This window comes from Cetorhinus maximus, chromosome 17 (assembly GCF_964194155.1).
Source record: "Cetorhinus maximus chromosome 17, sCetMax3.hap1.1, whole genome shotgun sequence".
NCBI classification, from domain to species: domain Eukaryota; kingdom Metazoa; phylum Chordata; class Chondrichthyes; order Lamniformes; family Cetorhinidae; genus Cetorhinus; species Cetorhinus maximus.
Genome location: NC_135895.1, coordinates 34,998,966 through 35,013,849, shown reverse-complemented (window position 1 = coordinate 35,013,849; position 14,884 = coordinate 34,998,966). Strand labels below are relative to the sequence as shown.

At 42.2% G+C, this 14,884-nt stretch overlaps 1 protein-coding gene across 8 annotated transcripts in view; it reads left to right on the top strand.

Moving 5' to 3' along the window:
- Window positions 1–14,884, top strand: part of slc6a9 (solute carrier family 6 member 9) — a 235,565-nt gene that overhangs the window by 215,212 nt on the left and 5,469 nt on the right. For all 8 annotated transcript variants that reach the window (XM_078560985.1, XM_078560986.1, XM_078560981.1 and 5 more), the window contains 5 exons: window positions 3,010–3,247; window positions 6,712–6,846; window positions 7,529–7,628; window positions 9,033–9,133; window positions 11,415–11,585. In XM_078560985.1, the coding sequence (XP_078417111.1) occupies window positions 3,010–3,247; window positions 6,712–6,846; window positions 7,529–7,628; window positions 9,033–9,133; window positions 11,415–11,585 (745 nt within the window). The remainder of the gene's footprint in view (window positions 1–3,009; window positions 3,248–6,711; window positions 6,847–7,528; window positions 7,629–9,032; window positions 9,134–11,414; window positions 11,586–14,884) is intronic.

Here is a 14,884-nt window from a genome sequence, read left to right as displayed (position 1 = left end):
CTGCCTGGGAGGGTGGTGGAGGCGGGTTGCCTCACATCCTTTAAAAAGTACCTGGATGAGTGCTTGGCATGTCATAACATTCAAGGCTATGGGCCAAGTGCTGGTAAATGGGGTAGGTAGATAGGTCAGGTGTTTCTTACGTGTCGGTGCAGACTCGATGGGCCAAAGGGCCTCTTCTGCACTGTGATTCTGTGAAGCCTGAAGGCCTCTTAATGCATCCTGGAGAGTGCTGGCAACCACTTGGTTGGCCAGTGTGCACTGCATGGCTGCCCGAAACCCCTTCCACCTCCGCCCCACTCCACTTGACAGATTGGCGCCAACTTTGCCCACTGGACTGCAGGCTGTGCTCTCAGCTCAGGCGCAGGTATTCTCCTAACACACGCTGCAAGGCTGCACTGTTAGCTCAAAGCATGGGAGAGTTTGGTCCAAACCGGATGATGACTTTGCAAGGGATTGTGAGCGCCTCCACCAGTGACTGCTCCATGGCCAGTTTTAACAAGGAGATTGTACAAATGTTCTGCAGTCCATTAAAATGCTCATTAGTTTGCAGTCTGTGCCCAAGGGGTGAAAAGCCCGGGTGCGCTCCACGCATATCAATGTGGCTGCATCTTTTCTGTCTCAGCTGCAGTGGAATGGCAACTTTATGCAAGGTTTTCCCTAATGCGTGGCCGCTTCCCTCTTCCCCCATCCCGCACGTGCTGGTGCACTACCTTCAACCTCAGGGCAGCACTTACCCACCCACCCCACCCCCCCAGGTCACCTCAACCTTGAAGTCCAACAGGCAACTCTCGCGAGCACTGCGCAATGTTACTTTGCACTCACCTCCGAGTTCCACTCTAAGTGCAGCCCACCAAGTGCACACCTTATATGTGTTGGTGTGAAACACGTCGGCGGATCCAATGGAGGGGGTACGATTCTGGCGGGCTGGCCTAATATTGATATGCAGGCGTATTACCATGAGTCTCCCTATGTCCGATGGTGGGAAACGCTGCCTGTCATTGGCGGGCTGAGCGGGTGATCACAAACTGGTTTCATGACATTTTGAAACTGATTTTTGGCCTTCTCGCCATATTGTCCACTCGCCCGCCGAACATGCCCGATGCCCAATGTGTCAGTTTTGCTACTTTTTTTATGTTTATATCTAATATTGTAATTATTCATTCATTCATTACTGATGCACTTTAAAGGAGAAGTCTCAATGAATCAGGTGTAGAGTTTTAGTGCTTGTGCTATTTCTTACTATATGCCAATATAGAGCTGTTTGGGAAAACACAGATCTACACAACAATAGAGGTACATACAGTGAATTATCCAGACAGTGTAACTCGTAGCAATATTTAAAGTATTACAATCTGTCTCTCGCCTTTCAGCCCCAGGATTCCTCAGGTCACAATGTTCTCGACAACCCACCAGTCCCTGTATTTCTCTACCATCCAACAGTTGGCTGCCCTGAAACGCCCTCCCCCCACCCCATCCCCATCCCCAACCAGGTCTCTCTAACAAGGCCAGTGCCTCTGAACAAGGAGACCACTCGGGCTGCATTGATTCTTTTGGCAGTCAACTAAACCTGGACTCTTCTGGTCAGGTTCTCGTATATCCACATGGAGGCAAGTATGTTTCTCCTCATTTACTGTACCAATCTCCACACAAAAATTGTGGCCAGGATTTTTGTGGAGTTGGAATGACTTCTGAGCCATTTAAAAATGGCGGGCAGGACCCAATTCTGGGATTTCCATCCCTATTCCCAATGACCCCAATTTCACTATTGTAGGATAAGGGTGTGGGCTCGCTACCCACACCCTGCACTGCCACCTGGCTGGCTCTATGCCTCATTATGCATGCTTGGTTGTGAGCTCAAAATAATAAAAGCATTAGCTTAGCAGAGAGTTCTGTTTTGACAGCTGCAGTGAATTGCTGACTTTGATTGACAACTTTAAGTGGTTACAATAAGTTTTACTTTCCATGATCTCCTTTGTCAATGCCTCAATGTTTATTTAAACAAGATTAAGCCATATGAAGTGTTTGAAGCCTCCGTTATTTACACTTTAATAGTTTGTCAGATTGACACTTTTATAGGGTTGTAGGAATAGCAGTTTTTGCTTTCAAAAGAAGATTTGTGAATTGGTGTTTTTTTTTCTCTCAGCAGATCCAAACATGCCATTGTTATTTTCCGGCTCTTGCTTATGTATATAGTGCATGCTGGGTAAAGGGGGCATGATTTGGCATTGAGTTGGCATGGACAGTATGAGGGGCCATGGGGCGTGGCTGAGGGGCATGAGTTGGTGTTGAATTAGCATGGAGAGAATAATGGGTCTTGGGGGTCGTTGTAGGCATAAGTTGATATGGAAGGCATAAGGAGCCATGGGAATGCTGGTGAGGGCTAGAGGAACTAAAATCTTCTAACAAAACTGGGACAAAGTCCAAGAGAACCGAGGTGGGCTTTTTAACCATCCTGCCTTGACATTCACCCACCTCCATGGCCATTGACACTCTGCTTCCAGAGTCAGCTGGCCTGACTCCATCCCACACCTGCCCCACCACCCCCACCAGAGCAAAAGTTGTGTGTATCAGGGCACATTTTACCAAGGTGGATCCAGCAAGTTGGGAAATTGCCTGACTCAGGCTACCCACTTTCGTGGCAAAAACCTGGCCTGGCCCCGTGTCCTGACTGAGGAACAAGAACAGTAACCTCTGGCCCATGGAAAGCCCCTCTCACCGCCCATTACTTGTCCGCCCCTTATAACACAAAGGTCCTGCCCCTTACAAGATGTTGAAGAAACTCCAAGGAATGGCTGAAACCTGGTGCTATTTTCCGAGGGGTCCCACCATATCTGGTGGGGACTGCCTATAGCGCTGTTAAATTTCCAACCTGAATCTAATTTCCGATATATTGATAAGTGATGGTGTTTGAAAGAGAACCGTTTGATGTTGAATTCACTCAGCTCTTTAATTTTTTAGATCTCATAACCTCACTTCCATCTCTTACTGTTTCTTTTCTCGCTGTTGCAGGGACAGTATCATTATCAGTATTACCAACTGTGCCACCAGTGTTTATGCTGGGTTTGTCATCTTCTCTATTCTTGGATTCATGGCTGCACATTTGGGGGTCGACGTGTCAGAAGTAGCAGACCATGGTCCCGGACTGGCCTTTGTAGCCTACCCAGAAGCATTGACGTTACTGCCAATCTCACCCTTCTGGTCCCTTCTCTTTTTCTTCATGTTGATCCTGCTGGGCTTGGGCACGCAGGTAAGAGACATTTTCCATTATGTTTCCTTGAATAGCAGTTTTCAGTTAGAATAAAGAATTGATAGACTGATGAAAGCTGCGCTGAATAAAACACCTAGGGTCAAGCATTCAGTGTTTAGAGTTTTGGCTTTCTCTTTGGCATTCAGGGCTGCAGAAACTTTAAAGAAATCCAATGATTTGGCCCTATTTTAAAGTAAAACAAGGCTGTTTTGCATGGTTTGGAAAATTAGTGGTCAGACCCAGTCTGTTTTGCCTGACTGGAAATCAATGATCCAGTCTTGAATCTTGAGAACGCCATATGTTATTGTAAATTATGTCATATAATTGGCACGTGAATTTCAACACAGATAAGTGTGAGGTATCATATTTTGGTAAGAAAAAAAAAATCACATATTATTTGAAAAATAAGAACCTAAAGAGGATTGATGAGGAATGGGATCTTGGAGTATAAATACACAAATTGCTAAAAGTAGTGGCACAAGTTAACAGGGCTATAAAAAGACCCAATAGAGGTATTTAAAATTATGAAAAGTTTAATAGAATAGACACAGAGCAAGTGTTTCCGCTTGTGGGGAAGTGCAAAATTAAGACACTATCAATACAAGGTAGTCACCAAGACATTAAAGAGGGAATAGGGAAGAAACATCTTAGCCCAGAGAGTGGTGAGAAGAAGGAGTAGTTGAAGTGAATGGTATGGATGCATTTAAGGAAAGCTAGATAAGCATTTGAAGGAGGATGGAATAGAAGGTTATGCTGATAAGAGTTAGATGAGGAAGTATTGAAAGAGGCTTAAGTAGAGCATAAATACTAGCATGGGCTGGTTGGGCTGAATGGCCTGTTTCTGTGCTATATAATCTATGCAATTCTATGTAATAAATACCATGATGCCATTTTCAAATAATGTTTCATTTTCATGACATTAACACATCACATTCTTAATGAGATTGCTGTTGCTTTACAAAATTAAATTGTTTTAAGATAAATTTGAAATAAGTATAAGAATCGTTGAAGACATTTACATTCTCAATTCTGCATCATAAAACAAGAGGCAATTCATCTTCATAATCTAGCACTTATTGCATTAAAATATTGTCTATTTATTTGTATATACGGAAAATGTCTTATGACTGAAGGAATGGGTGGTATGATGTAGTTACAGAACTGCCCTTTCACCTCTGGGACCTTGACTGAAACGCACCCCAGACAAATGGTATGGAAGTCTCTGCTGTCTGCTGGTTTGTCAGAGGTCAAAGTCAGGTAAAATGATCCCTGATGTGGGAAATGCAATTGTCATACTGGTGCAGTAGGGTTGATATTCTGACATTGAGAATATAAAACTTGAGTTGGGAAAGTGTAGGAAATTTTACTGGGCATCTATTCCATGCTGTCGCTGACCTGGGAGCACTTGATGCAGACATTGAGTGTGAGGAGTAAGAAATGAACGCCCCAGCACTGACAGCCCACGCCTTAATGAGCGCAAAAATTCACCCAATTTCTTGTGTTTTTTTAAAGATCATACCCACGGGTAGCCTGCGATACGATATTTATACAAGCCAACCAGGTAACACATGATGAGGAAGTTACAAGAGTGTTATGTCCGTTGGGTTCATGAATTGTATAAATATTGCATTATGCTGCTATTTATACAATGAAGGTGGTGAGAAATGTCAGCCCTTTCATTGTACAAAATATTTTTTATTTCATTTTTTTTTTATTAGTCCGGTACTTTACTTCCGTGGAGATGGGCATGGTACCTGACATGACTAGTCACGCTCTTGTGAAAGATTTTATATGGCTGTGCAGAGCAGGGCATCAGCCCAGTCACCAAGGCCACTTTCATTGCATAAAAAAACTAAACCGCCCCAGGGAGGAAAAAAACTTATACTGCAGTACCATTAACATGATGCCTGGGCTGAGTCACAATCAACATCATTAACATCTCATCAATAACCGCACATAATTCCACTCTCAAACAGGCTCCAATATGGTATAGATAACATATTTTTAAATAGCAATATTATGTTTAATCATTTCTAACCATCATCTGACAGATACACTTTGGTACATGTGAGATAACATGTTGGCATCTTGTAGCTAGTACTGAGGTATTACCAGCTTTTTTCCCCCCATACAGCGGAATAGCTGGAGTATTGTGTCCAAATCTGGGTGCCACACTTCAGGAAGGATAGCAAGTCCTTATATTTACTAGAATGAGACAAGTGATGCAGGATTTCAGTTATGTGGAGAGACTAGAGAAGTTGCATTGTTCTCCATTGAGCAGAAGGTTAAGGGGAGATTTAATAGAGACATTCAAAATCATGAGGGTCTTCGGGATAGTGAGTAAAGAGAAACAGTTTCCAATGGCAGATGGGTTGGTAACCGGAGGACAGAAATTTAAGGTAATTGGCAAAAGAACTAAAGGCAAGATGAGGAGAAATTCTTTTATGCAGTGTGTTATGATTTGGAATGCACTGTGAAGTGTGGCAGAAGCAGATTCAATAGTGACTCTCAAAAGGAAATCAGATAAGGACTTGATGGGGAAAAATTTGCAGAGCTGTGGGGAAAGGACAAGGGAGTGGGACTAAGTGGATAGCTCTTTCAAAGAGCCAGCACAGGCACGATGGCTTGAATGCCTTCCCTCTGTGCTGGCTTAGTCTATGAATATCAGAAAATAACTATGCATGATATAATCTGGTATACATGATTTAACATACAGTTTGTAATACATAATATATAGTATAAGTTGCTGTGCATTATGTTATATAGTGTAATTTACACTATATAATGTACTTTATACTAAAATATAATTACAGTATATTATGCAGTGTCTAAAATGCACAATGTGATATTTACATTTATACCACATTGTGTATTTAATTATATTATGTAACTTATATTACGCTGTACAGTACATTATTTTGCATTATATACTTAATAGTATCTGTGCTGTATAATGTAATTTATGTCATTTATATACTATTTGCTATAATGCAATGCACACTGTTCCATATTATACTCTTGAGTAGGACAGTTATTTGGTAACACTCCATTTACATTGGCTCTCAGTCCAGGAAATTGCTCTGAGATGCTCTTGTTTCACCAATGTTACTTAATTGAAGTGTGGCAGAACCCTGAGCAGGAGCAGCTCCGAGGAAATTCTGTTATGCAGAAGAGCAGTACTCAGGCAGCAAACCGCACTGGATGCAGGAAGTTTAAAAGTTTGTGGGATTTGTCCCAAGAATTCAATTTGAGGTAAATTATTTCTCCTCATTAGCCACTACCTGAATAAAATATCTGATACTTCACACCATATTTTGAGTATACATTACATTTTATTAAATGCTTTACATTATTTTGACAAATACACACTATAGAATATAAAGTCGACCATATAGTGTCATTTATCCTATATGGTATAACATAGTTTGTATAATAAATAGTAATGCTTCTGTTTGTTTCCCCAGTTCTGTCTGTTGGAAACATTGGTCACTGCTGTCGTTGATGAAATTGGCAGTGACTGGATCCGTAGGCAAAAATCCTTTGTGACTCTGGCAGTTGCCATTATTGGCTTTCTTCTGGGAATCCCACTGACTACCCAAGTAAGACCATTGGAAATGTACATGTGCATACAGTGACTTATTCCTTTTTATGTTAACAGAGAAAAACTAACCAGTTTCAACAACTTGTGTTAGAGGAAAACATTGGGTCTAGGTTGAAATGGATTATCACAGCAGAGTTTAATGGTACCCTCGTGATTAGTATATTCCAAACATATTTACTTTGCAATAAACCATTTCTGATATTTTCTTTTTTACAAAAATAGGTTGCTTTTAATTCAGCTTAATTTTTCTTTAAAGACTTAGTATTTATTTTTTAACCACATGCTTGAAACTCTCTGATTTCTGCAATAACTTGTTCCTGTATCAGATTTAAAAAATTAAAAAACATCATATTACAGAAAGGATCTGTCTCTAATGCTTCACGTTACGTTTCTGAAATGTTCTGGTGCTCTGTTAGCCTTTTTGGTCTCAATTTGTGCAGAGTCAAAATATTTTTTTTTAAATATAATTCTATGAGGAAAATGTGACTTATTATCAAATGAAATACAAATTAAATTGAAAGCTAATTTGAAAAAGGTGATTAACCATAGTTTAGTGTAACTGAAGTGGCAACAAGTATTTAATAACAAATATGAGCAATGATTAAACCCCACATCTCACAGATGGATTCGTTTAGATAGGAAAATGTTCATTCCCTTTTTTTTCTGTCTTTCTGTTGCAGGCTGGCATTTACTGGCTCCTCCTCATGGATAACTATGCAGCCAGTTTCTCACTTGTTGTGATTTCCTGCATTATGTGTATTGCCATCATGTACATCTATGGTAAGTATCAATGGAGCTGTATGCTGCCACTGTGTAGCCCAGCCTGACCTAATGTAAATAGAAACTGGACACGTCCAACAGGACAGACTGTTATTGCTCCCAAAGCTGGAGAAATATTGCTCATTTGATCAGGCAGAGTGTATAAGGTATGCAAAAGTAGCAGACTTGATGGGCTGAATGGCCTTTCTCAAAATATGGTTCTTACATTTGTATGACATTATCCCCCATCACCCTTAGGAAAATCTAGCTTTGTTGGCACAGTTTATGGTGTTACCCGAACCCTCTGATTGCATTGCTGTTCTGTATTTCATTGAAAGTTAATAATCAGCATTCTTTGAGTATATACACAAGGGATCTTCTTATGTTCTACCAACAAAAGTTAACATGAGAGAGCAGCAGGTCCAATGAACTTTTGCTGTACATCATCAAATCAGTACTTGAGCTGTTTCAAACAATATTGCAAACTTGCAAATTGTATATAAGCATTTATGTAGGTATTTTACAATGAGAAAATCATATATAAACATTTCTCTATAATATTTGCTAATGAACCAATTGCATCACTCAAAATACTTTTTGAAGAAAAATCTGCCATTTTTTTCAGTAATTGAAATATTTGATGTTCAAAAATAAGATTTTAATTAAAGATTACACACTTCACAAATGATTACATTTATCCATTGATTTTTTTTTTGGTGTATTTTAGTACGTCTGTTGGAGGTTTTACTTGAGGGTCTCAAGCCCTTCTAAAAGGGTTTGGCCTTAATACTGTTGGTCAGAACAGAAACTGATGGCAGACCCTAAGGTCTGCGTATGCACAGTGCACAAGTTCTACAGCATTTATACTAACAAAGTGATAGGGTTTAACAAGATTGATTTGGTTACTTTTCAGAGTTATTTGAAAAAACACTAGAGGACACAAAATTTTATTCAAGTAACATTATATTGTGTTTTTTTATTTTAAAAAAATCATCTTTTTGTGCATATGTGAAAGAAAGAAGAACAAAATCTGACAGACTCATCTGATGACTCGTTTGTTTTATTTTTAGTTGGTGGCCAAATTATACTTTGCAAACTTCAGTTAATGGACAACAAAAAAAGACATGCAGACACACTGACTGATATTCCTGATCCAAATTTGAGTAATTTTTTTATAAAAAGTTTAATTTTGAAAGCGAACAGAAAATTTCTACTTATTACCTGATTATCACCTATAAGCAGGGTTTACTTAAAACCTGCAACGGACAAATTTGTAAGATGAAATTTAACTAATTTATTGCCATCATTTGATGATGATGCAAATATAACATGGGGGTTGGAGTGGGGGGTGAGTGGAAACAAATGAGCTGCTCTGGACACACTACTCAGTAGGCCAATAACTGTTGTCTCTCTTGGATTCATCAGGGCATGAGAACTATTTCAAAGATGTTCAGATGATGCTTGGCTTTCCGCCTCCAATCTTCTTCCAAGTCTGCTGGCGTTTTGTGTCACCCAGCATTATTTTTGTAAGTAGCTGTTAGATATATAAATAGAAATGTTTTCAAAAATAGCACGAAGCAATGTGTCACATTTTCACACAGAAATCACATTGATCTTAAATGCGTTGATGTTAGAACCTTGTCCCTTCACCCCCCCAGAAACTGGATTCAAATTCTATCCAGGCTTAGGGGATTCGATTTTTCTCTTTGAAGGTGATAAGGGTGTAAGGATAAATTAATCTCATTTACTGAAATGAGGACCCACTACGATTGTCTCTTTACACCACAAAATTACCCATAAATTTGGAATCTCCATAAACAGAACTGGCCATAGTTTTCAACACATTGGCATTATTTAGGTAGCTTCACAAAAGGATGGTTGGTTCAGGAATTGAAAAATGCCATTTTAGTGCAGTGGGTCAGGGTTTACTATTCTGAGGCGGGTGCTTGAGGTACATTGTTGGGACACAATAGAATACCTGCATCTAATCTTGGTTATGTACACCCAGCCCGCAAATACATGATACTGACACTGGGTACAGAAGTTGAACAATGATTTGTGATGTGGGGGGTGAATTGATCCACTACCACCAGTTTAATGTCCCCACTGAAGTTTGTAGAAAGTGCCCTTACTGTTCTGTGGGAATCAAGTGTACATTGATTAAAGTGTGGAAATTGACAGGAGGAATTCTGTTTTACTCAGCCTGTTACTAACAATTTTTTGCCTTCCACAGTTTAAATGATGCACTACATTATGCCATCTCCCATCTGAATAGAGTTACTGCACTGCTTCCAGCCTTTGCCTGTGTCATTTTTTAACTAGCCACTTAGGAAGGAGCAGAAATGGCCCAGGATGACTCACTGTCTTTTCCCTCTTTCTGTAGATTCCTGTTAACCATCTCCCCTCATATCACAGCCAGATCAGGAACTCACCACGGGGAAGAGTTATGATTTGGAACCCAGTTCCTACCATTCTGTTATACTATGTGCAGGGATGACAGTGTTCTACATTACCATGTCTGTGCTGGTTTGATCCTTCTGATTGTGCATAGCCAATTCCTACCAATAGCAAGTTCCACGTACCAATAAAAGGCTGACTAGGTACTTCTTTTATCAGGAACTCTCTTCCCCACTACCCACTGCAACTGTGGAGAGAAAAACAGAGTTAACGTTTCCAGCCTGTATGGCTCTTCTTCAGAGCTGTTAGACCTGCTGAGTTTTTCCATCATTTTCTGTTTTTGTTACCCACTGCAACTAACCGACTCAGGGCTTGCCCATGGGATAAATTGCTTCTAAACCTCTTAAGTGGTGAATGCTATAAAATATTTTAGAGTAACTGTCTAAAAGATATAACGTTCTCATTAGGGGAAGAATTTTCCTCCCCATCGGGTTGGGGGGCGGGGGGGAGTGCAGGTGCACCTTCGATCGGGGGGGGGAAGCCGCCATTTTACATGGGCGGGCCAATTAAGGCCCGCCCAGCGTGACATCCGCCAGAAAGTGCTATGCGCTCCATGTACGGGCGGGGGGGTGGGTCCCTTATCCAGGCGTGCGCTCTTTTGCACATGCGTGCGGAAGAGCGCACAGATCTCCCTGAGGCTAAGTGCTGCCTCAGGGAGGTCGGCTCAGAATTAAAACTTTTAAGGTAAATGTTTAAAACATTTCCCTGACATGTCCCGTCATGTGACACTATCACATGTCCCGTCATGTGACACTATCACATGTCCTGTCATGTGACACTATCACATGAGTTGGGACATGTCCATCACTTTAACTCAAACATTTATTAAATATTTAGAAAACCCTCATGAAAACTCATCCCACCCGTGGATGAGGTTTCATGCTTTCTCTGAAGCCCGCCAGGGCTCCTAGCCTGCCCGCCAACCCTAAGGTTGGACGGGCAGCCCTGTCAATTACCTAAATTGTTTTATTAATGGCCTCAATAGGCCGTTGACAGGTCGGCGGGCGCACAGCTGACTCGGCTGCGCCCCCGTCGACGTGAAAATGGAAATGACGCGGGGTGACATCGGGAGTTCCGCCCTACGTCATCTCGCATCATTTTATGCGTCGATGCCCCTGCTCACCGACCTAAAGATCCTGCCCTAGACTACATTACAGCCTGAAGAGAACAGATTTCTTTTGGGAGTGATAGCTCACTCCAAGAGTAATTTGAGCTCGTTTAAATGAATAAGAACAAATCTCACCTTGAGAAACTTGCTCTTAAATAGAATTTGTTTTTATCAGGATTGTTATTAAGTATAACCCTTTAGATCTGAGTGAACTCAGCCATATATTTATTTGATTTTTCCAGTTCATACTGGTGTTCACTGTGGTCCAGTATAAACCTATCAGTTACAATGACTACATCTATCCATCCTGGGCTATCACACTCGGTATTTTGATGGCACTCTCCTCAGTAATCTGCATCCCAATTTATGCCATTTGGAAGATATGCACGTCAGAAGGCTCCACATTTTGGGAGGTGAGTAGACAAAATAGCAAATTGATTGCATTATATGCACCCAGGGTAAGTAGCACATTTTTCATTAAATTGAGAAATCTAAGTGAAGTTTAAATGATTAGGAGAGAAGGCAAAATAAATGACAAACTGATGGTTAGATGATGCCAGACTTGGCTTTTAAAGGCCTGCACATTTCTAGGGTAAAGGGAAGATTCAGGGGTTCCAATGACTCCTGTTTAAGAAGGCGTTAGATTGCAAAACCATGCAATGATATTATATCTGCCCCAAATGTTGATGGTCCTTTACATGAAGACATTCTTTCTTGTGTGCTTTGAGCATTCCTTTCAACAGTTCTACTCCTGTCCCTTGTTCCTGTATTCTGTCATTCTTCGAAGCAAAGCTCAGACAAACTTTATCTATACCAATTAATATCTTTTATACTTTATATAAATGTTGCTTTCTTTCCAAATGAAAGCACCCCAGTTTCTGCAGTCATTGTGTGTAACTCAATCCTGTGATGCTAGAGATTAGCCAAGTGATCCTACTGTTCACTTTCCCCATTGCTTCTAATTTTTCCTTCTGTTTTAGCAACTGCAGCTGGCAGTCATGATTCAGCTAGTAGCATTCTCACCTCTGAGTCAGAAGCTTGTGCATCAAGTCCTACTCCAGCACCCGAGCGTAAATTAACTAGGCTGACACTCAGTGCAGTAGCAGGGTAGTGCTGCACAGTCAGAAGTGGTGTCTTTCTTTGAGAAGTTAAACCAGGGCCATGTCTGCCCCCTCAGGTGGACAGAAAATATCCCATCACACTGGCCAGAATTCTTACCTTGATGGGTGGGCGGGCCCCACCATCTCAGTGTCGGGCGGGTAGCCGAACTCCGCCGCCGAAACGGGGCCCGCCGCCATTTTGAGTGGGTGGGCCAATTAAGGCCCACCCAGTGGCCTGCCCGACGGGAAGCGCTATCTGCTTCCTGTGGGAGGGAGATTCCCCAGCTGTCAAAGTGCGCTCTTTCGCACATGCGCACGAAAGAGCGCACTGCTCCCTGAGACTAAGTGCTGTCTCAGGGAGATTACTGACAGTGTAAAAAACATTAAAAATAGAAAAATATTAAAATTATTAACATGCCCCCCTCATGTGACAATGTCACACGTGATGGGACATGTTAATAAAAAGGACATAAACTTTTTAAAAACGGACATGAAGCCTCATCCTGCCAGTGGTTGTGGTTTCATGTATTATCAGGAGCCCGCTGGGGCTCCTGACCTGCCCGCCAGCCTTAAGGTTGGACGGGCAGGTATTTAATGATCTTAATTGGCCTGTCAATGGCCTTAATTGACCGTTGACAGGTTGGCGGGCGGACAGCTGATTTCGCTGTCCACCCGCCTTCCTCAATCTTTAAATGGACCAGGATGACGTCGGGGGTTCCTCCCGATGTCATCCCGCGTCATTTTCCTGTTGGCGAGCAGGCCCCGCCCCCAAATCGCCGATGGGAAAATTCTGGCCACTATTTCTCAAGTAGAGAAGGAGAGTTAACCCCAGTGTCCTGGCCAATATTTATTCATCAGCCATTAAAACAAACACATTTTCTGGTCATTATCAATAGCTTTTGTGGAAACTTGTAGTGCAAATATTGGCTACCACATTTCCAACATTACAACAGTGGCCACATTTTATAATAAACTTTATTGGCTGTAAAGCATTTTGGGCTATCCTGAGGTTGTGAAAGATACTAAATAAATGCAGGTCTTTCTTTCTATAAAACTGAGGACAATACTGAAGGTAAATTGGAAATGTTATACTGGGGAGAAAAGACAAGTTAAATAATTAACTGAAATAAATAAACAATGTGAAAAAGGGGCAGAATAAGTAAAATCTTAAGTTTTTCTTATTTAAACTTGCTATTAAATATCTATTTGAGTTGCATAGGGTTAACATTACAGTAATAAAGCTCCCTTCGCGTTTTATTGTTGTAATGTTAGAATTTGCTTCAGCTGAAAACTCAGGCCCCAGGGTTGGCAGGTGCTGGGTGCATAATATTGCATGCCATGGCAGCAACGTTGTGCCCACCGCCTATCTGCCCCCACGAGTATTTTACCCACAGTAGGGTAGGCATCGGATGACCCACTCACTGGTGGGCGAGTTGAAGCCTTTAAGTAGCCAATTAATGTCCCCTTAAGGTCCTCCTGGATTTTATCCAGGGTGGGGGAGGCTGGTGCCAAGTGTCCACATTGCCACATGAAACCAGGTGGCCTTGTTGCAGGCTGAGAGGAAGGATCCCTCCTGTTAGGGAACTTTATGCCCAAAGGAGGCCACCCCAAGGTATCCTTCCCCCCACAACACATTTCCCCTCCTTCCTCCCCTCACATCTCCAGCCCCTTGTCTCACTTGCTGGGACCTGCCAACCTGGTCTCAGGAAACCTGGACTACTCTTCGTCCAGGCTCCATAAACTCCTCTTCTTTGTGGACTCAGTGGCTGCTGGGATTGCAGAGTTGCTAACCATTTGATTGGCCAGCAGCTTTTAGAGTTGGGATTCCTCACCAATGGGGGCCCAAGTCTTGACTAAAGCCAATAACGGCCCGGCAGCCGTAAAATAGCTGCAAGGTGAGCCAGCCAAGTGGAGATGGGAACGAGCCTGACTTTTGCACTAAGGGCACAGGCTAACCACTCCCTCCCACCCCGCATAAAGTTCAGCATTAAGGTCAGAATTTCTAAGGGCAGAATTTTGCCTTTGTTGGGCAGGCTCGGTGGCCAGGCTGCGATTTCACGCTGGTGGACCTTAACGTGAAACGCGCGGGGCAGCGCTACCTGTGCGGGCAGGGAAAGAGCGCGAATGCGAACTTTGCACATGTGCCCGAATGCACAGGGCTGCCTCAGGGAGATGAACAGTTTTCAAAAAACAAATAAAGATTTTAAAAATGTTTTAGAACATGTCCCCTCATGTGACTCTGTCACATGAGCAGGGACATGTTATAAATCAAATGTGAAATGTTTTATTTTATTTTTATTTGCTGTTGGAAAACTCATCCTGCCCGTGGACGAGGTTACCTAAAAAGTGCAAAGACCTCTTGGCCTTTTCACCTGCCCGCCAACCGTAAGGTTGGACGGGCAGCGAGAAATTTAAGTTAATCATCTCTTTAATGCCTTAATAGACCTTTTAATTGTCGGTGAGCCTGCTGCCGATTCCCCCGCGCACCCATCGACTGAAATATTGTGCGACTGCGTGCTGATGTCGGGACGCTCGCCCAACGTCAACGCGCATCATTTTACGCTCAAGCGGGTCGGGCGCGTGCCCACCCGCCGAGGTAAAAATTCTGCCCT